This window comes from Sorghum bicolor, chromosome 2 (assembly GCF_000003195.3).
Source record: "Sorghum bicolor cultivar BTx623 chromosome 2, Sorghum_bicolor_NCBIv3, whole genome shotgun sequence".
In the NCBI taxonomy this organism is placed as follows: domain Eukaryota; kingdom Viridiplantae; phylum Streptophyta; class Magnoliopsida; order Poales; family Poaceae; genus Sorghum; species Sorghum bicolor.
The window spans coordinates 60,614,638-60,636,766 of record NC_012871.2 but is presented as its reverse complement, the minus strand read 5'-3'; the positions used below and the strand labels follow the sequence as shown (position 1 = coordinate 60,636,766).

General features: G+C 41.7%; 1 protein-coding gene across 6 annotated transcripts; it reads right to left on the bottom strand.

The window, feature by feature from the left end:
- LOC110433025 (2Fe-2S ferredoxin-like) lies at positions 9,786-21,810 on the bottom strand. 6 transcript variants are annotated; one of them, XM_021454589.1, is made up of 10 exons: positions 21,527-21,810; positions 21,324-21,422; positions 20,067-20,131; positions 19,406-19,479; positions 13,504-13,610; positions 13,154-13,203; positions 12,994-13,076; positions 12,830-12,922; positions 12,087-12,131; positions 9,786-10,140 (listed from the first exon to the last, which is right to left on the bottom strand). In XM_021454589.1, exons 2-9 carry the CDS (start codon positions 21,376-21,378, stop codon positions 12,098-12,100), a joined length of 561 nt encoding a protein of 186 aa, XP_021310264.1. In that variant the 5' UTR covers positions 21,379-21,422; positions 21,527-21,810; the 3' UTR covers positions 9,786-10,140; positions 12,087-12,097. The 6 variants fall into 6 exon arrangements, 5 of the variants coding, with proteins under 5 accessions (XP_021310264.1, XP_021310262.1, XP_021310261.1 ...); XR_002450392.1 differs by lacking the exon at positions 9,786-10,140 and adding an exon at positions 11,089-11,502 and having other exon boundaries at positions 11,583-12,131; XM_021454587.1 differs by lacking the exon at positions 12,087-12,131 and having other exon boundaries at positions 21,524-21,810.

The following is a 22,129-nucleotide window of genomic DNA, read 5'->3' as shown; positions in this document are numbered from 1 at the left end:
GATAAACATGTGCGTGCCGCACGTGCATATTTGCTAGTAGCTATATAAATAGTAACCCATAATTGTCTATATAAGACCTTGTGTGAAATAGTACTCCTGTAAGACGAAGAAGGAAGGGAGGAGACGTCCCTACCAAAAAAGTAGAATTCTCCTGATATTTTTAAATAGTAGTAAAACACTGTATGTGAAATGCTAACTCATGTGCTAACATCTCTTGGAAAACATGTTTGTAAAATGCTAACTCATGTGCAGAAGTGATGAAACTTGGTGAAGTTAACACATTTGCACAAGGGAGAAGAGGTGAAGAGAAGAAGGGTCATTGCAGTGACTGGACGTTGTCCTCGGGTGGACCAAACGTGTCCGGTAGCAAACTCCGAGTCTCGGCCAACATGCTAGCTAGATACGCGGGGGTTACTATTCACAGGATGGCACAACTCACAATGGCAAACTAGATGCGGTAGTGGGTCCGATCACCCTTGACCTGACGTGTCCGATCATGAAAAAGAGGCTCTAGGAGCTCTGTGGATCGCATCAGGCTCTGGCTTTGGTTGAGTACGGTCACTGGTCCAAACATAGGGTATTGTGCACACAAGGGTCGCAATGGCTATTTCAAATGGTTGAATAACATAGCAGCGACATGTGGCATCACCGAACGCTGGGCAGAGCATCCGACCACTGGGAGAGCATCCGATTTGGACATAGACAACCCAATAAGAGTGGCCAACAGGTACGTTTTGAGTGGTGGCTTATAAATAGACCTTGGTTGGTTCTAGCTCACTCTCTTCGACATTTTGATCATTGATATACATCCTTGTGAGCTAAGCCAAACACCTTTCACTCGTCTTCTTTATTTATTCATCATCTTTGTGAGGTTAGGAGTGATTCTAGTGCATTTGCTTAGAGTTTGAGCACCAAGTGGCATTAGTGATCATTGAGCTACGGAATTGCTTGTTACTCTCAATGGTTTCTGCCACCTAGATGGCTTGAAGCAACGGAGGAGAGTTGGCACGAGTTGTTGATTGTTCATGGCCATCTCCTGGTGATTTGTGAGAGGTTCTTGGGCTTATTCCCCGACAGAGCGCCAAAAGCCACTCTAGTAATTGCTCATGAAGTTGAGTGCCTTTATCTGTGTATGTTCTTGCGATACTCATTTGTTGGGCTCGGTATGGTACCAATTAGCTCATAAACCACCAAGTGAATCGGCCTTCACAACAGGGACTAGCGTGCTGGCAAGCACATGAACCTCAAGATAAAAATTATGTGTCAATTGTCCCTCGATCACTTGGTATTCATTGGTATTCCTGATTGATCATCTCTTGCCATGATTGTTATACTCCTCTCTACTCTTGTATTTATATTTGCTATTACTCTTTGTAGATAGTTCTCTTGTGTAGCTCTAGAGTAGTTAGCTAGCTAGTAGTGTAGATAGTTGTAACTAGTTCTTGTTAGTTCACTAGTTTAGTGGAGTAGAGACACAGTCTTTTTTGTGCCTAAAGATTGTATCCAATCAGAATTGATTAGATAGGTAGCTTGTAACCCTTGTGTAGAACTAGAGCAAAAAGCTTTACTATTTATTTAACTAACTAGTCACTCTAGTGTTTTGTAGAATTTTTTATTATGCTATTCACCCCCCTTCTAGCCACTTAGGACCTTTCACAGAGATCAATTGATATTCATCAAGCCATATCTCTCTTGCGACATACAACCTAAGCTTGTCATTTATGCATTTCAATAACCAATCCTTAGACTCATTTCTCATTTATTATTACATCAACAACATACATTATGAGTTCAACATATAATAATCAACCTAGAACATGTAAATTTCATGAATATTATTAGCCCCTTGATCATGTTGCCATTTAATCCACCAAAACTCACTTAGGGTCTACATGCACTTTCAAACATATTATCTAATTCTCTTATTTTCCTTGCCACTAGACTGTTTTGACCATTTCATTTGCATAATGCTTTTGTCACTATGACCATATGTCTAAGTTTTTTCTTTTTTTCTTGATTTCTTTATGGTTCTTCTCCAATCTTCATGCCACTTGTTTCCTTGCATCCCTAAAACCAATGTCTAACACATTTTAGCACATATGTTAATCCTATTGATTGACTTGCCCTTATAATCACCAAAATCACTATATAATATGGCATTGAGCCCATGTTCCTTACAACCAACCAAGGATCAAATTCGAAAGCTTCAACCTGATACCATATCATATTGAGTTGCATGAAGTGACCAGTCCAAATAAAAAACTTAATGATTTTTGTCAAGGTTATGCTTCAACAAACACGTCACAACAATCTTGTTTGTAGTCTAGGATGTTTTCTAACATACCTCATATGTTTGAGAAGGTCTTTTCAGTTCATAGATCTAGGATGCATATTCGTGACACTACTTCCATAGCTCAACTAAAATGGCTAGAACACGTTAGCAACATTGCCTTAGAGTTCACTTTCAAGTTAGAACTTTGAGTTCCTCAAGCTTAGAGGGAAGCTAGAGAGGAAGGCTAGCTCAACACAACAGGGTGATAGGGATACTTAAACCATTGGTGGCAGGGACCACAACATAGATGATGCTCTTGAGTATGATGATGATTGGGAATGGATGGACAAGGTAGCAAGGTGTGTTTGGAGGAGGATGGTTGGAAATTGGTGATATGAGCGAGTAGTACTTGTGCGATTGGGCATTAGGTCTAGAGGAGCAAGAAAACATGAATGTCTTTTTGGCTAGGTGAACAGTGGCAATGACATTTTATTTACTACTACCTTGTCTCTCGTAGAATGTCATTCTAGTTTGTCATAAGCCAAATCATCCAGAATTTGATCAAGTATATAGAAAAGTGTATCAACATTGATGACACCGAGTAAGTATACTATAAAATATAATTATAATAAAGTTTATACTTGTTTAGTATCATAAATATTAATCATTTTTTAGTATATAAAGTTTTGATCAGATTTAAGAGGTTGAAGTCCATAATAGAATGGGTTTGTTTTAATCAGGGACCGGCCGGAGGTATAATTCACACATTTAATAGTAGATATAGGTAAGAAATCAATATCAATCTTTTCATGACAACGTTAGTTTGTTATTAGTAAGCACCTCAGTAGTGACTTTGTCGTCCTTTAGAAAAAATGGTGAGTAAGTTGTTATATAAATAAACAAAAAATGGTGATCGTAGTGACTTGAGGACGAATCAGCGTGGTCGCTAACCTACCATTGAAGTGACCGGCGCAGACACTTTTCATCCATATCATAGAATCTTTGGATACATGCATGGAGCATCAGATGTAGACGAAAAAACTAACTGCAAGTTTAGTTATAAATCGCGAGACAAATCTTTTAATCTTTTAATACTAATTAGTCCATGATTAGCCATAATTGCTATAGTAACCCATATGTGCTTATGATGAATTAATTAGGCTTCATAAATTCGTCTCATAGTTTTCAATTGAACTATATAATTTGTTTTTTATTAGTACATATTCGAAAATCCCTCTCGATATCTTCTGAAACATTCGATGTGATACTAAAAAATTTTCTTTTAGCAAACTAAAGCCTTAGTTCGTGTTGGCGATGGTGACGGAGTAGTAGGTAAAGCTTCGTTTTTTACTACCAAGAGGTAAGGAGAGGGAAGACCGTTGTCATCCTCATCCGGGACCTTCTGAAATAAGAATTGACGCTAAGGAAAGCAAAAGCTCCTGGAGCCTGTTTTACCCAGTACGGTGACCATCGGTCCGCCACTAAATGCACCGTGCAAAACACGGCTATCATGCCTCTCGTTTTCACCATTCTAAAATATAATGTAAAGAAAAAGCACAGAGGGGCAAAGTGACCATCATTTCCTAGATGTGTTCGTAGGACAGAGATTGACTAAATTACACTTGGCGAATGCGATCCAGCTTCATGAGCAATCAATCAGTTGGGTCGATCACGCGTTGTTAAAGATCTCATCCCAGAGATCCTTCTAGAATCTTCTGATGGGAGGGATAATGGTTCTATTAAATTCCTGTTAGTTACTCCATTCCATGCTGAACTTCTCCTCACCTGCAAGTTAAAATCCAGATTTTCATTGTACTTTTTGGTGTGCCCGGTCCACATCCTTATGAGTCTCATACAAGGAGAATCTGACCGGCGCCTCATAACTGTTATACAAATCACACAACTTTTGGGAGCTAATAATCAAGCTAGCCATGATAGTTATGCTTAGTTACAGAGTAGATGCAGTTTAAGGTCACTAACGACTCAAGAAAAAAAAATGTAGTATATACTGACTAGAAGACTGCATGCTAGAGCCTAGAAAAAGGAAATAGTGTAGGTGAAAGTGATAGAGCACTACTGCACTACACCACGGCTGCGTCAAATACCGTGAGCAGCACGTCGGAGACCAGGCAGACGATGACGATGCGTGGCCAAAATCATGCATGGCTCAATAGCAGCAGCGATACGGTATGGTGTCCCAGTTTTACCTTGAAGTCAAAGTCTAGCTTTGTTGTAGTGGCTAGCTCTTTGATTTGCCTGCAGAAAATGTGCATAGCTAGTTGGTGATACACGCATTTGGGGACTAGCTTGGGGTCTTCCACTTCGGTCCACAGTTCCACTGCATTGTCTTTCACTTATTAGTTAATTAATATAATTTAGTAACCAATGAGCAACTTGATGGAAATGTACCCTAGACGAGTTCGGATTTGGGAATCTTTTGATAATACGCAGTGGTTGTCAAGGCTAGCTAGGTCTGATCTAGTGGCTTACATTCTAGCTAGAATTAAGTATATGTATATATACTTTGGCTAAAATTTCTCTTTTCCAGAGGTCGAGAGTGCAATATGAAGTCTTGTTTAGTTCACGAAAAGAGAAGTTTTTAGATACCCCATAGCACATGTCTACGTCTACGAAGCACACTACGCTGCAGGTTTCCAACTAATCCGATAGCGACGACCCAAGTAAATCGATAGCACATGGTCGGCAATACCATTGCCCACCCGCGTACAGGGTGATAAACGAGAGAGATCACGCGCTAGCTTCCTGTAACCCCAACTATAATCGGTCGTGCAACCTAGACACACGGACAGTTTTTGATTTGCCCAGATGAGTCATATCGTCCGGATACCTTTGAACACCAATTACTCCGGATCTTGTCTGAGACGTGTCCATCGTCTAGGACCTAGGAGTAAGCCTTAATTTATTAGCCTGTGCTCATCGTCACTGCACGGATATGCAAAGCATGGTTTCACTGCTTGCCCTGTCCCTGTGCATGATCAACATGCCGGCATTGCAAGGCCTGGCATACATACACATGGCTGGTGTCCCTGATCTGAGATCCTGTCAGGTGTGATCAGAATGGATAGACATGCATGCGATCCAGCAGTTTGGATGCTACCTGTGCCTGTCCGTGTCTATATATATATGGTGGCATCAGCAAAGCCATCGATAGGTCTGTACCCATTTCTCTTCTCCATATGCGTTTGGATGTTATAGTATTAAGAAACCATATTATTAAAAAACTATAGTTTTAGAACTACTGATGTATAAAACCATGATTTAGAAAAAAAAAAAGAGGTCTAGAGTGCATTTTTAAAAACTCCAAAAAAACAACAATTTCAGAAATTCAAAACCATAAAGTTTGTTACACCCAAAACACTTCATGACACTCTAAAACCAAAATATTTTATAAAAATCATAATATTTTTAAAAACTTTAAAATTACTTTCTATCCAAACAGGGCCGGGCCGGGGACGATCGACAAGGCGACAACGTTCGAAGCTGCCGCCCAAATTATTCTGCAGCCGAAGGTGTCACTTCGCTATATATAGATGCTAATATAATGGCATGGCTCCAAAACAAACACACAGCTGACCAGTACTTGATCAACTAATCGGTGCCGTTATAAAATTAATCAGACTGAGTGACTGACTGAGATGATGCGGCAACTAACAACACAGATAGATAGATATATAAACGTGTGACCAAGATGCATGTGTGGCCGAGTCCCACTGCAACTTGAAGATGGCAAGCCTTGATGACAGATTTCTTCTAGAAGCCGCTGCTGAAGAACCGGATGGACAGTGACGGGGGATCCAATTGTTGGGCACCAATATGGAGAAAAGCCAGTGCACTGTAGTGATCCCTGATCCCTGTGCGTTATCTTTGTGTTTTCTTTGTTTGGGCATAGCCATATATACGTTATTCTTCTGTGCTTTTGCTTAGGCTGATGATCTCTTTGCTTTGTGTGCCAAAGCTGTGGGTGTACAACCAGCTTTACAAGGTAGGGTTCTTCTTATATTAATTAGACCCAGTGCCAGTGTCTACTCATTAATTTAGTAGTACACTGCACACACGCGCGCATGTGCATTTTCAATGGTAAAGTGTGTGCAAGCGTGAGGCCTTATTACATGCTTTCAGTTAATATCTGTAGCGTGCGTAGGAGACGTGCATGCCTGCGGTGGCGTGAGTGTGGTTTCTGTTGAGGGTTTGCGTCCAGTAAAAAGAAGAAGATGGAGCTAAGTACACATTTTGTATAAAATGTCAGTAGGTGATGAGATAAGGATGACAAATGCTCTGAGCATCACTTTGAAAGGGATTGTGCATTTGGAATTTGGACTATATACCTTGCTCAGATGTGCCATTTATTATTTTGCCAATCGAAACGCTTCTAAGTGGTTTGGGCAAAAAAATAAAAATAAAATGTAGAGCCGTTCTCCAAATGAAAAAAAAGGAGAAGAGATCACGTATGGTAGATTCTTAAGCATCTAAACTCTAAAAGAATATATAGTCCGGAGAATCGGATGGTTCATCAGCACGGCGGAGAATGGGAGAGCCTACTGAACTTAAGGCATTCAAAGACTTTTCTTGCGAGGAATTAGTTGGCATTTGTATCCACACACCGCTGACAAAATGGCCTGGTTTAAGGGTAGTAAACAAGGACAGTGGTTTGATTAATCTAGTTGAAGGCCAATCTCTGAAAAGATTGGCAACGCTAATCCTTGCGCATCATGTCAAGGTCACCCATCAGGTTAATTTGAGAGGATGGCTCCTATTGACGTCGATCTCTAGTGTTTTAATTTGCCTAGCGTCCAACTGGAATATAATGGTACTAGTACAAGGCATTCATAACACTCAAGGATATTCAAGAGTAATACGTACTGTAGATGGGTATGGTCGTACACACTTGGTGTATGCCTTTTCAATATACTTATAAATTATAATTATTTTTTGATCGGGCCGGCAACGTGATTATTTAGTTAATACTCTTTTTTTCGGATACACAGAAGAGTTGCAGTAGTATATTTGTACTAGTAACCTCTAGTACGTAGCTAGGTAACCTAGCTAGATAACCCCTATATAATTCAAGATTTCCGTACGTCACCAAGGTTGGTTGATATATACACTGATTATACTGTCAGCTTGTTCCACCTGCAACTTCCTCCCACTTGGATTAGGAAAACAAGTGTACATATTAATAAATCACATACTCCCTCCATCCTAAATTATAAGGCATTCCAAAAATCATGGAGAGTAAAAACATTTTAAGTTTGACTAAAATTATATGATAAATAATAACAATTATGATATTAAATAAGTATCATTGGGTTCTTCATTAATTATATTTTCATAGTATATCTATTTGATGTCACAAATCTTTATAATTTTTTCTATAATTTTAGTCAAACTTAAGATGTTTTTGACTTTCCAAGATTCTTGGAATGACTTATAGTTTGGGACGGAGGGAGTAGAAGATAAGCAACATAATGTTGCAGACTTATAGTACCCAAATTGTCTTGTTAAAAATTGTGGACTTGGACTGTTTTGGGAAAACAAAATCAATTTGATGCGAGTAAAAAAAAAGACAAATTAAAGTGAGATATGGCAAATAACATATATACTTAAAGGTTTATTTGAGGCTCTCCATTTTTATTTTGTCCCTCTTTTATATACCTTCCAATCTATGTTGACATGTAAATAAGCCACCTCAAGTTAACACACACCATAATACTAGTTCGGACTATGGATCAACTGGTAAAACTGAGTTAGTATTTAGGACTATTATCAACTGGCAATGACTAAACTGAGGCATCAATTAATAATTCTCTGAATAGTGACCTGAAATTAGTACCCTACAAAAGCACATAAAAAAGGATACACATAATGTTCTTTAACTAAAAGTGTGCAAACTTCTATTTCCAGAGTCACACAGGGAAGATACATTTGGAGAGTAGAACTACCATTTGGACTTTTGGAGAGCTAGCAAGAACCAAACCACTCTCATATGCACATGTTTATTTCGGGTTTGTTCTTCTGTTGACATGGAAAAAATTCCACAGTCCAGAATTCCAGATGGGATGCAGGCGTTCCATTTCTTTGTGAGACATGCACCATATATATAGACACAAAGAAGGGCAAATATAGTTTTCTTCCACTCATGCATGAAATAGATATCGCCAACATATAAACCTAAACATACCCAATCTATATATACACTTGCTGCGGGTGAGTTAACACCAAACGTTTTCTTGTGATTATAAAGAACATTTGCATACTCATCCCTTTTCCTGCATGCATTGCGGTCAGTGGTAACATCTTTTGATTCAGTTTCCCTAACACCAGTGCCGGCAGGGTCTGATACCCTTTTTTCTTTCTTTCTTTTCGATTTTCTTATTTGTTCTTATCTTTTTGAGCAAGAGAAAGATGAGTACATATTTGCTTTCCCGTTTCTACGCTTGCCGGGAACTTGGTAGCGCAGCAAGAGGTAGTTGCTGCCCACAAAGTCTGTCACCCCTTTTCCTTTTTATTTCTTTTTTTTTGATAAACAACATTTTTTTCCTCTTAAAAAACATTTCTCTGAACATTTTTCCTTTTTGACATTTTCATAATAACTTTCTTCCACTTTCATTTAAATACATCATCTCTCCCCTGTTTTCGTGGCATGCATCTAGAAAACTAACATAACACATCAGTCAAAAGAGTCCAATGCCATCGCCGTAAAATGACAAGGTAGTTGTTGAGCGGTTAATTGCTCTTGCTCAATCATTCAAATGATAGCTAGGTCCATTGTCCAGATAATGATCTCGTAGGAATTCCAGAGCAAAATCCAAGCGAGTGATGTGTAAGCCACGATGAATTTCTACCCTCAACTAGACCTAAGTGTCATAGGTTAATCGATGATCTACTCACTTGTGGCGTGTTGTCAAGCACGTAAGTAAATCCAGGTGCCAATGGTGACTGATCCATGGCATCGAGACGTGCTACATTCGTTCTTTTGCAGTCTCAGGGACTAATCCATCCATCAGCATCATCAAGGACGCATTATTAATTACAACGACAGTCAAGGTGGTATGGTATGATGGTACGATGGAAACACACACAACTTGGAGTATCGGCGTCAGATGGAGGAAGATCCGGCGGCAACAGCGTTGAGACGATATAAACTATGCCGTGATGAAATGAACGTTTACCAACCACGGCTGATGACGTTGCCATCCACTGGCCTCCAAACCCTCAGTTCATCAACCCTAGTAGTATTTGCTATCCTTCTCCAGTTTTCCATGAATTTCTAGTGGAAGGAACTAGTAGACATGATCAATGGCGGAAAAAAAAGGAAGGAAATGGGCGTACAATTACGTCTCATGGGGTAGGTAATCGATTGCAAAAGATACTTTAAATAGCCAGCAAAAATGTCAATACGCAGGACTTCCAAGGCCGACAGCTATGGACTGCGACGACATGGCGACCTCTAGCTAGTTTTCGCGTGATTCCAAAGGGAGCAACGCATGAATAATAAGGTTCTAAAATGTAAGTGCATTGCAATGAGGTCTCGAGAATAACCCCGCACAGATGCCACCATGCATCATTAACAAATCATAAGCCATGTGTCATTTCACTCAAAGCTTCCTTGTCTTGCGCCTATTGAATCAAGTGGGAAAAAGAGAGAAGGCATATGTAGTTATTTTACCTACTCCATCTGATAGCGCAATTGATCTGGACCGTCAGACAGGTACACTGGATGGAAAACCCCAGGACTTTTGCCATGATGTGTGCTGCTACTGCACCAGGCGATGCTTCAGCTGTTGCTGCTGCGTGAACCGTCGTGCCGTGCACCGTGGAGTGGCAGTACCCTGCCCGGTTTGGTTTCCCTGTTAAAGTTTATCGCCCAAAACATCGATGTTTAGACACATGCATAGAGTACTAAATATAAACTATTTACAAAACTAAAAACACAGACATAGAGTAATTTGAGAGATGAATCTTTTAAGCCTAACTAGTCCATAATTAGATACTAATGTCAAATAAGACGAAACTACTACACTGCCTGTTAATAGGTGCTTCGTCAGACATTCTCAGACTGTGTCCGTCCAAGGACCATCATCCTAAACAGGGCTGTCGGTCAGAAAACTGGAGATGGATCAGCAATGCAAGCGTGCAACGAGATGTAACGCAACACGTCGCAAAATTCCAGAATGGTGTTTCAGGTACGTACGACGAAATAAGTTTTCAGTGCATTTGTTTGTGTGAAGAACTTCATGACACCTGCCCGGCTGCCCCTTAACCTCTGGCCACGTCACTGGCACTGTGCCAGCATCTCTTGCCGGCCACCGTAATTGGCAGATCAAAAACAAACTGACAGTAACTCTTCACCTAAACGCAACGACGCGACGACTCCTGATGGCATTTCTCAGATCGCATTATGGTGAAAGTGAACTGACGTTACGGTCTACGAGAAAGTATGCAGACGTTAGTTCTCCTGTCCCTCTTGCCAAGTTGCCAACTTTTTAACCCAAATGAAGCAGGAACCACAAAACCAATACGATAGGAGCAACAGCAAATTTCGAGGTATGAAACGATTGAACAGTGTCGGCAAGAGTTGAAATATGTTCTTGTACGAATTCTATACTTGGATCAACGGTCAGGACTCACGAGGGTGCAGCATGACCACTTCTGCAGTTCTGCCCCGGACCTGAGCTGCACACCCGCACGTATAAATTACCGAGACAGTTCAACATATTCAATCTTAAAAATAACAAACAATCGGCGAACCTGCAGAGGGTGTGTGCACATGGACAAATTTCGTAGAAACCTTCTGATAATTGAAGCTGAAAAACTCAATATTTTGTAGAAAGAATTGCTTCTAGATGAAGCTGACGTAACTAGCTCCAGAACAGCAGCATGTCACATCAACTGTGCCAATAAACAGCACTAGAAGTACATAACAAGGCACCATTGGAATCAGCTCGTGCATACACAAAAAATCAAGCAGGTCCAACTGTCCACATCCACAATCAGGGATGCTGCCAGCGACAGTAATGCTCATGCCACCATGACCAATATTCGGATGAATGGCAAAATCTTGGGACGTCAATGTCACAAACGCTGACCATAGAACATAATTTAGAAAGCCAAAAGGCAGCCAAAGAGATGCAAAACATGACACCAGCAATTTAGCATTTAGCAACAAGAGGGGGACTTCAGCTGGCAGGTGATACCTCAAGTGACAACACCTAGAAAAGAAATAGTATCGCTTACAGAAGAGACAACTCGATCTGATATTTCTCCCGAGCGAAAACAACAGAGAGCAAACCTGGTCAGTAGGGCAGTAGGGCCTCCCAAATGTGTCTGCCAAGATTCTCAGGCACTAGAGAAACTGAACATGGATATTATATTTGTTTATTCTGATGTGATCTGTGGTTCAACAACGATCACAAATAGAAACTGAAGGACGTGTCAGTCTCAGGAGTCCGCTTTCCTCCCATAAAGGCGTGTCTATTCCGAAAACAATTTTTCACATATGCACATCTATGATTCACATTAGTAAAAGATATTCCAACGAACCTATGCCCCACATATATAAAAGAAAAGGACTTTGACATAAACGAATACAAAGGACGAAATTGCAGAAAGGGCAACACAGTGAAACAAAGCACCAATCTTAGCATTCGTAAGAAAGTAGCAAGATTGGTTAGTAAAACTTGTCATCACTTGCACATTACTCAGGTTCCAGGCTAAATCCAGGGGGCTCTACCAAACAGTTTTTTACTTGGAAGTGATTCTGTGTCTGAAATGAACTAGGAGCTGAGAAAAGTACCTTCTGCTAATTCAATCCACGCATAGAGTATATGCAAGGTTTATCCTAGAGAATCATAGAGAAACATTTTTAGTCTGAGAATCAACTTCCACAGAGAATCTAATCTAAAGCAGGAGGAACTCTACCAAACAGACCCTTCATCTCCAAGCCGATTAATGCAACCCATAGAAAAGTTATGTGACTTAAAACTGTGGGTCATGTTTCTATGATAATACCAGTCAGCACACTGCTCAATGAGACATTGCACTTATCTTTAGTTGAATATATTCAGCAGAAAGTGCTTTAGGAATTCAATACTAGAATGAAGAAGTCATAGCTCTTTCCAGGATTTCAAATGCGTTACAGGCTGAATCACATACTTTTTCGAAAGCAACTGAACACGGTTAGCTATGCACACTTTGTAAACCTAGCTGCCTCCCAGTGTGGTTTCGCCATTGCATAAGAACAGAATAACTCATAGTCAACAAAAGAGAATGTTTTCAAGCATGTGGAATTCTGTTATTTGAAATAGTAAATAACCACTTAATTTACAACTGTAGTTTGACAAAGTTGAAATTTTCCATCTCACCAAAATCAGAGAAGGAAACAAGATTAACGTGTAAACTTGGAATTGAATATTGATAAAACTGTAAACAAACATATACATCTCAATCTAATGCTGTGTTAAATTGAGCGGGGCATCCAAATTCCAAAAAATGTAACTTTCATGTTGTTATTGCTCTCAGTGTGCGTTTGCAACATACCCATCAGCTTTAAAATGTATGGTTGCTGTTGGCAGTTTCAATCGTATGCCATCAAGCTCAGGGCTTGAAACTACTTGGCAACCAAGGCGAGATCTGAAATGGGATCTTAATTAGTTCAACCGAAACAATAAGTTCTGTAGGATTTAGAAAGAAAATACACATACGTCTCTGTAAGACCAAAAGCAAGGTCCAACATATCATTTTCTTCATCCACAGGATCCTCCAATTTGTTGTAGAAGTTTACATCCTGAATAAAGCTTTTCATATCAAACTAAACTTATAGCTGTCTCAATTGGCTAAAGCCTTGTGCATAGATTGACATACCGTTACAATCACATGACATGTCGAACATGCAAGAGAGCCCTCACATGCTCCTGGTAAACATAACAAAACAACAGGCGTTTCATATGAATTCACAAACAACTATGCATTTACTTTTCTTTTTGTCAGTAAAGCGAACAAGAAACAGGCTTACAAAATTTAAGGAAAATGTTAATAGATGAACCAAAGGTGGTGTAAAATAACAGAATGACAGGCAGCATACTAAGGTATCTAAAGCAAAGTTCAACACAAAAGGCCCCTTAACTAACAGTTCAAATGGTATCAATAGGCACTAGAAATAAAAACAAAATGAACAAAGGCATAAAGCTTTTAAAAGCAGCAAGGCGAAGGACCTTCAAGCTCTATGTCATTCTCATGAGCAGCCTCTAGCATTGACATTCCAATAGGAACTTTAACAAGCTTTTCCTCACCATCCTTACAGACAAAAGTCACAGATATTCTGCAAGGTAGAGATTAGTCGTCAGTAAAAAAAAGTAAAATTATTATTACAATTAAATATTCATCTTATACCTCAACACTGTACGTGATTCATTAGATTTTACACATAAAAAGTACAAGACAAGACAGTAACAAGTCTTGACCTTTGAATTTATTTTCATAATTAGTCAATGGAACATGTAACATACTTCATTTATGGAGTGACTTTCAATGTTCAATGAAGATTGACCATTCACAAACCACACAGGCATAGGGCTACTTGGTTTGTATTATCGCAAGGATGAAGCATATTCACAAACCACACCTACATGGAGTGACTTTCAATGTTCAATGAAGATTGACCACACCACATTGACAAAGTTGTGCAGCAAAGATTGACTACACATGGACACTGGTGCAGGTGGTGACGCCAGACTCGGGTACAGGTGTCTGACTTGACAAACTCTAGAAAATATGATTCAGGGATTTGTCTAATACATATATAATAACTCCCTAATCCACTTTTTCTGGTAAAAAGGAAAAAACAGTCCTCCATTCATGCATTTGAACTGCCTAAAGATTAGCACTTAGTAATCACCCCCTCAACTCACAAATATGCAAGCATTCCTTGCTTTCTATACATCCAGGTGCCCTTCTGCTGCGGTCCCCCTCCCCCCCTTCCCGCCCGGTTTTTCCTCCTCTCGCCCGGTTTTCGAGTTTTCAAAGCTAAATATTAGGAGGTATTGGACAAAGGTAAAAATCGAGCTCCCTATTCATTTTGTTCACTTGGCATAATCATTGTTTATCAAGTAATTTTTAAGGAGCTTTTGGAGATGCTCTTACTTTTAACTTTTACAAAGTCATTTTTAAGTCTTTCGGCATAAAACAAGCTGCTACTGAACAGCAAAACAAACCTCACTGAATAGTGTATATACATCAGCACAAGATAATTAAAATGGCGGAAAGGGAAAAATAATAGAGAAAAAGATAAGATCGGTCTCTATGTGCTGCCTGCTAGCCCATCCAGCCTAACAAGTAACAAGAGACATTAAGAAGGACATGTACAATGAGAATGCCTATGGATGATGCTTATGGAAAGAACCAATGTTTTAAATAGCACGCTATTTTCGCGCTATAGCGCCGCTATAGCGGCCAGAATAAGTCGACGCGAAGCTATACCTCGTTTTTACGCTATCAGCGCTATTGGCGCTATAGCGCGCTAAAGCGCCGCTAAATTGAAATAGCGCCATAGCGCCGCTATTTGCGCGCTATTGTTGTTTCTCTGTGATCATGTTGTCATGCACTTATTTGTTGTGTTGTGCTTATGCACTTGTGGTTTTGCACTATGTTGTCATGCATTATGCTTATGAGTTAGTTATGTATTAAACATTTAATCTGTAAAACACCTGTGATTTGGGATTTGTGATTGTGAAATATGGTGATTGTTTGAACTTTTTGTTGTCTATTATATATTTTGCTTGTTTCCAAATAAATAGCGCGCTATAGCGCCGCTATAGCGTGGATAGCTACAACACGTTGTTGTGTACAGCAGCCGCTATAGCGGGGCTATAGCACCGCTATAGCGTTCGCTATAACGCAAATAGCGTATGGGACAGGAATACGCTATTTTCTATAGCCCGCTATTTAAAACATTGGAAAGAACCTTTAAAAGAAAAGATGGGAATGGTGCTTAGAGGGACCCAAAGCTACTAACTTTTGTGTCCATGCTCGTGTGTGTGTTGTGCCTACTTTTTTCTCCATGATGCCTCCATGGGTGTCGTCAATTCCCATGGTTCCAATGGAAAATCAAGCCTGTTTGTTACCTTAGTTTCCTTGTGACTATGCACAGCTGATCAACTCTTTCTTAAAAAAGGGTCAACCTATGCACTGCTGTTATGATCGTGGTGGGTATTTGGGATAACTAGGCCTTATGCTTTGCCAAGAGCTTGAGAGATTGAGGGAGACTAGAATTGTTTCTTCATAATTCATTGCTTGATTATATCAATAGAGTACAAATATTTATGTCCCTTCTACTTCACCTCTTTTGCTAAATAACCTATTTGGGACTAATATAAATTGCAAATATAAAGATAATTAAACTTATAAAGATAACTGGGCCGAACTATCAGCCCGTCGGCTCTGTGACAACTGCTGATAAAGTCAAATCCTTCCTCAAAGTATGTAGATTCTGGCTAGGCAATCTTTTCCTGGCAAGGAAACAAAGGTCACTGCCACCGTGTATGCACAGCTAGGTCTCCAAGGCTGTGCTTGATGACAGACATGGAGTAGGAGACAAGAACAAAAGCAAGCGGGACAATTCAGGAGGGCGGCTAGCTGGCAATCAAGGCAAGTGATGCCCAGCCCTCCACACTGAGCTCGCCTCCATTGCTCCCCTCGCTCTTGATGGCGCCACAGCAGCCCAATTTTTTACAATTTGGCTCTTTTTTTGAAGAAAATTCTCTTTTGGACCCATGGAAAACTTAAACTCAGTTTTGGACCCAGGAGGTCGACGCCATGCTTCATGGCGTCGAGGTTACATGTCTCGACGCCATGGATCACGGCGTCGAGCTCCCTGGCCGAGCCCAGCGTGGCGTCCGACGTGGCAGAGAGGTCGACGCCGTAGATCACGGCGTCGAGCCTTCAACTACAAACCAGCAGACGCCGTCGACCTGGCGTACCCTGACGACCAGATCTTCATGCTCGACTGGGTGCACCGGCTGTCTGACGAGGGGAAGCTGCTCGACGCCGCTGACGCGAAGCTGCCGGACGGCGGCGCCTCCGCGTTGTTCGACGTCGGAAGGGTCATGCACCTCGGCCTCCTCTGCTCGCTGCACGACCCCAGGGCGCGTTCGACCATGAGGTGGGTGGTGGAGAACCTCCGACGGCTGCTCCGGCGGCGAACTCCCGCGTCTGCCGTCGTTCGTGGCGCTCCCGAAGTACTTCTCCCTCACCACTTCGTCGGCCTCCGACTCCGGCGCCACGACCGTCACCACCGACAGAAGCACGGCGACGACGTCTCTGTCCAATCCCGTCTACGCCACCGCGGCTGCGGACACCATCTACCACACCGCGGAAGACGGGAGTAGGGCCGGCTCCAGGTCCGCGTCCGCTGACTCCGGCTCCGGCCGGCGGTCATCGTCGCGGCAATCTCCCGTGGCGGCGATCCCGCACGTGGACATGCCGCGTGAGATACCCTACAAGGAGATCGTCGCCATCACCAACGACTTCTCCGAGTCGCAGGTGGTCGCGGAGCTGGACTTCGGGACAGGGTATGAGGGCTTCCTGGACACCGGCCACGGCCGCGTCCACGTCCTCGTGAAGCGCCTGGGCATGAAGACGTGCCCGGCGCTGCGCGTCCGCTTCGCCAGGGAGCTCTGCAACCTGGCCAAGCTCCGGCACAGGAACCTCGTGCAGCTGCGCGGGTGGTGCACGGACCACGGCGAGATGCTCGTCGTCTACGACTACGCCCCGAGGAGCCTGCTGATTTGTAGTTGAAGGCTCGACGTCGTGATCTACGCCACGCTGGGCTCGGCCAGGGAGCTCGATGCCGTGATCCATGGCGTTGAGACGTGTAACCTCGACGCCATGAAGCATGGCGTCGACCCCCTGGGTCCAAAACTGAGTTTAAATTTTTCAAGGGTCCAAAAGAGAATTTTCTTCAAAAAAAGGGCCAAATTGTAAAAAATTGGGCCACAGCAGTGTGCCGCCATCCACCAGCCGTGGAGGGTCGAACTCATCTCGCTCAAGTCAAGCTTTTTTCTTGAATTTGTGCTGGATGGAGCTCTTCCTCACGCAAATCCATTCATTGCCTTTGGCTTGTGATGGATGTAACACCCCCTACTGAGCTGAGAAGGGAAGAGAGTTGTGTGAAGGATGAGGTGGGTTGGACAAGCACCATGTTTGCCATATAAAAAGGAGAGCTTAAATAGAGTCTAATGTTTAACAACCTAGCTAAGAGCCTATAATAACAGGTGCTTCTATTGTAAGTCATGTTGCTTATGTAAATGCTTAATGTTTCTCTTTAAGCACCTCCATAAGCATTGTGCATCTTACATGCTCTAACATACCCTAATCCCTCCTCTGCTCCCAGCTCATACACACAGCCGCTGCCACTGCCACCTCCTCTCCTTACCCCCACCCCCTGTTCTTCTTCCTCAACACAACGTTCTTGCTGCAATAGATAACCGGCAGCGGCCATCTTCTCACAGCTCTGACTAGCAAAATGGGTTACCATGCCTGCTTCATCTCTCCAGTGGCCTTCCCCTAGGCCTAGGCTCTCTACTCGATCTCCCCTCCCTACTTAGCCACTTGGATTGACCAGAGACGAGTCTGGTGCGTGTTGACATGGGAAAAAAATATTTTGGACACACTAGTCCATAAAACACTACTTAATGGATACTGGAAGGTTGCCTTAGAAAAAGCTTTGGGAAATGTAGGCACCGAAACAGGCTGGCTGCTGTAAGCATAACTCCATGGCATATAAGTGCACCACCAATGGAGGCTAACACTCTTAGTGGTTCTAGTACAAATAATGTCATCCACATAGACTAGAAATAAACAGGCTGGCTGCTGTAAGCATAACTTCATAGCATATAAGTGCACCACCAATGGAGGCTAACACTCTTAGTGGTTCTAGTACAAATAATGTGATCCACATAGACTAGAAAATGTTAGATTAGTATTCACACGATGCAAACTATCACTGCTTGTGGTTTGCAAATAAACTTTTTCCTTTCATTATGCCTCCCAGTATGTAGCATATGTAACCTCCACAAGCCACTATGACAAGTGCAGAGCACATACTTTTTTTATCCAATCCTACATGGCACTTGGGACTACTAGTAAAAAAGCAGCATTGGGGAAGGCCTAAACGGCAACCGAACTTTAAGTCTGGAAGCAGATTTTTAACATCACGCGTAGAGGTCCAACAAGCATGACATGTCAACTGGCAACATATGAAGTAGGCAACTTACAAAAGAGTTATTCAAGTAGGCTGATGGCTTATAGGTGGAGAAATGTTTAATCATGCAGTTCCCAAATCTTTTTACAATGAATTTAAAATGAGAATTGCAGCTAGGTCACTTGGCTATTTGTCTAATCAATTGAGATCATATGCATACCTTTTATCTCGTCAAAACTCTATATGATACATTTATTGAGCTACCCTTCTAAGTCATGTCCTGATCATTGTATAATTTCTTGGTCCTGTACGTACTTAGTCCTCTAATCAGTGTCTCTACCCATTTAAGAAATGGAAATCTTAAGTGCAAAAAGCACTACAAATGAAAAAAAAAGGAAGATAGGTTTAAGGGAGTCAACCTCATTGCCATTTTAGACTAAAAACAGTGTCTCAAAGTACTTCAAAACAGAAGCAAAAAAAACCATCTGGTTGGGCATTTGATGGAAGAAATCTGATGGGCGAAATCATCAGTCAGGTGTGAATGTTCAATGTTTCCTTAGACCCTGATTCATGAATCGCACCATTGCAAGTAATATCAAAGAGATTGGTAATTGCTAGCCAACATAGCTGCAAAAGTAATTGCATGGTTCGTTTTGATACCCCAGATTCAGAATGGTTACTTTCATCTGCTCGATCATCACCTAAAATACAATTGTAATGGTCCTAATGGATAGGCATTAAATTGTAAAGGTCTAAAGGAACAGATGTAGATCTAGAAAGCATCAGTGGATAATTAATGTTTCTTTTAGAGACAAGCAGATATACAGAACTAAGGATAGTGGTTTTGTAAGCAAGAAATATATTCAGTAGCAGCAGCTAACTGGCCAAGCAAGAAATGTGAAGAAATAAAAACTCACTTAGCTTCAGGTTTGTTGTTACTGTCACTTCCTGTAGCTGTAGAAATCGTGGCAGAACAGAAGAGATTCCTCCCCTGAAAGTATTTCATTTGTTATTCCGATGAACAAAACTATTTGCAGTAAGCAGCTACAGCTTCATATATACTCCCTCCATTCCAAACTATAAGGCATTCCAAGAATCTTTGAGAATCAAAGCATCTCAAGTTTGACCGAAATTATAGAGAGAATTAAAATGATTTATGACATCAAATAGGTATTACTATGAAAATATAGTTAATGAAGAATCTAATTATATTTGTTTGACATCGTAAATGCTATTATTTTATCACATATGTTTGGTCAAACTTGAGATAGTTTGACTCTCTAAGGTTCTTGGAATGACTTATAATTTGGGATGGAGGGAGTAATAAATATGCCAAGGTATATCTAACATTCTGAATGAAGCAACAAGTGTTCGAGGGAAAAAATGAAGCAACAAGTTAAGGAGTTCGGAGATCTAGTTAGCACAAATTGCAGTTGCAATGGTTTCCATAAATCCACAGGCACTAGAAAAGAAAGTTAAGGAAACTTCGAAGAGAAGTAAAATTCATAATGAACAGGAAGTACAAATTCTATAACATGAAAAGGAGATCAAGAACTATAGAAAAGGGAAACAACTAACCGCACAGATCATATAAGAGCTAATGGCCCCCACCTCGTTGCTCCTTGAAGTAATTGAACCTTGCCCTGGTATTTAAGGTCAGAAGAATTTACGTAGATCATATGGAGGAAATGTAGTCACAAAATGCTGTTGAGCAAACCAGTCCAAAACGTGGGCCAATGTGAAAGAGAACATTGTTCTAAAAGTAACTTTAACCGCTGGTTACGATTTCTCTTTTTTTTAAAAAAAAAAAGGAATACAAGTGTATTTTACTTGCATAGAATCCAAATATTAAGTCGTGATGAGCATAGCCAGGAGAGTGTGTGGTAAGCCCAGATGCGAGGTCACGAGCACACACCCTTTACCACTGTAAAGAGCCTCTCACGGGATCAAAGATACATTAACTAACTGCATCAGTGCATCTCTTTCAAAAAAAAAGTGCAGGACCCAAACACAAATTGAAAGATGCTCTTCATGAAATGGATAATTAATATGAATTACCCCTAAAGGGTATTTAACTGAAAATGTCAGTCAGTTAGGCTAATATTGGGCACATGGCTTACCAAGTTACCAACCAGAAAAAAACAGAAGAAGCAATGAGACACAATATCAATTCATTCAGCATTGCGTCACCAGGCACTCTAGTACAGACCGGGTGACAGACAAACAAACAACCAGAACTATGGCTGGCCTGCAATTCACCATGGTTGCTTCAAACAATACTCCCTCCATCCACAAATAAATGCTCGTCTCACTTTCCGAGGAGTCAAACTTTTTTTTAAGTTTGACTAGAAATATATAAAATAATATCAATATTTGTATCTACAAATAAGTATATTATGAAAGTATATTTCATGTTCAATCTAATGATACATATTACATTATTACATATGATAAATATCATATTAGTATATTTTTTTATATATTTGACCAAACTTAAAAAGGTTTGACTCCTCAGAGACGCATTTATTTGTGAATAGAGGGAGTAAGCCTCAACCCCAGACCGAGCCTATTGGCACATAGGCTAATTAAAACTTGATACCCTTAGGACCAAACGACTCAAATCAAAATCCATAGGCACGTTGTGCGCATAGCTAATCGACGATGACGAGCGCATCAGAACTTAACAGTCAGAAAAACCTGGCAGCATCCGGTGAGCAATCGTAATTAGCACAAGCACACATCAAAGCAACTCATGTCCTGAATGGTGAGAGACACAGCAGCAATGGAAAACAGGGACGCTGCGAGGAGGACTGAACCGAGAGATGGATCACGGACCTGGTCTCGCCCAGCTCAGGGCCTGGAGGCCGGCGCGGGAGAGCCTCGACAACATTTGGATCCACGGAGGCAGAAACAAGGAGACGCGGTGGCAGTGTTCTGTATTTCACATTGGGTAGGAAATACATTGGCATGCACTGAATATTTGAAAATTGCAATTGAACAACTAGATATGATACTGTTCTGTACTCTGTTCTCACCACCTTGAAGCTTGAACTCTGACTCTTAGCGGCAGAACGGGGCAAGGGGCGGCGGGGCGTCGGGCGCCACCAGCGGGGCGGCCGTGAGCCCGCGAGGTCGTGACCCTCTCTCCTGGAGGGGAGACCTAGGCATCTGGTCGCGGCTGGCCTGCTGGAGACCCGGCCGCGGCTTGCAGGAGGCGGCCGGGAGGCGCACAGGAGGCGGCGACGGCGACGGCAAGCGTCAGGAATCGCGCGGACGGCGGGGAGTCCGCAGTCGGGACCTAAACCGAGCGGGGAAGTGGGGAGTGTCGGGCTTCTGTCGCTCGTCTGCTAAGGTTGAGAATTGGGCTGTGCAGGGGAGCTGCTGGGCTGTATCTGTCCAGTTGTTTTGGCCCACGATAGCCCAGTTCTCACAAGCTGGGCTTGAAGAAGGAAGGCGAAAGACCCACGATAGCCCAGTTCTCCAAGCTCTACGGAGTGGTTTGGTAACGCAATTTATGCCCTGATGAAAGCGTTGGCGGCTCTTAACATGTTTGGACACGTTGTGCGGCCAAGTCCTCAAAGCGAAGTATTTTCCAAACTCAAATATTTTTGCAATGCACTATTAGAAATAATAAACCTTAA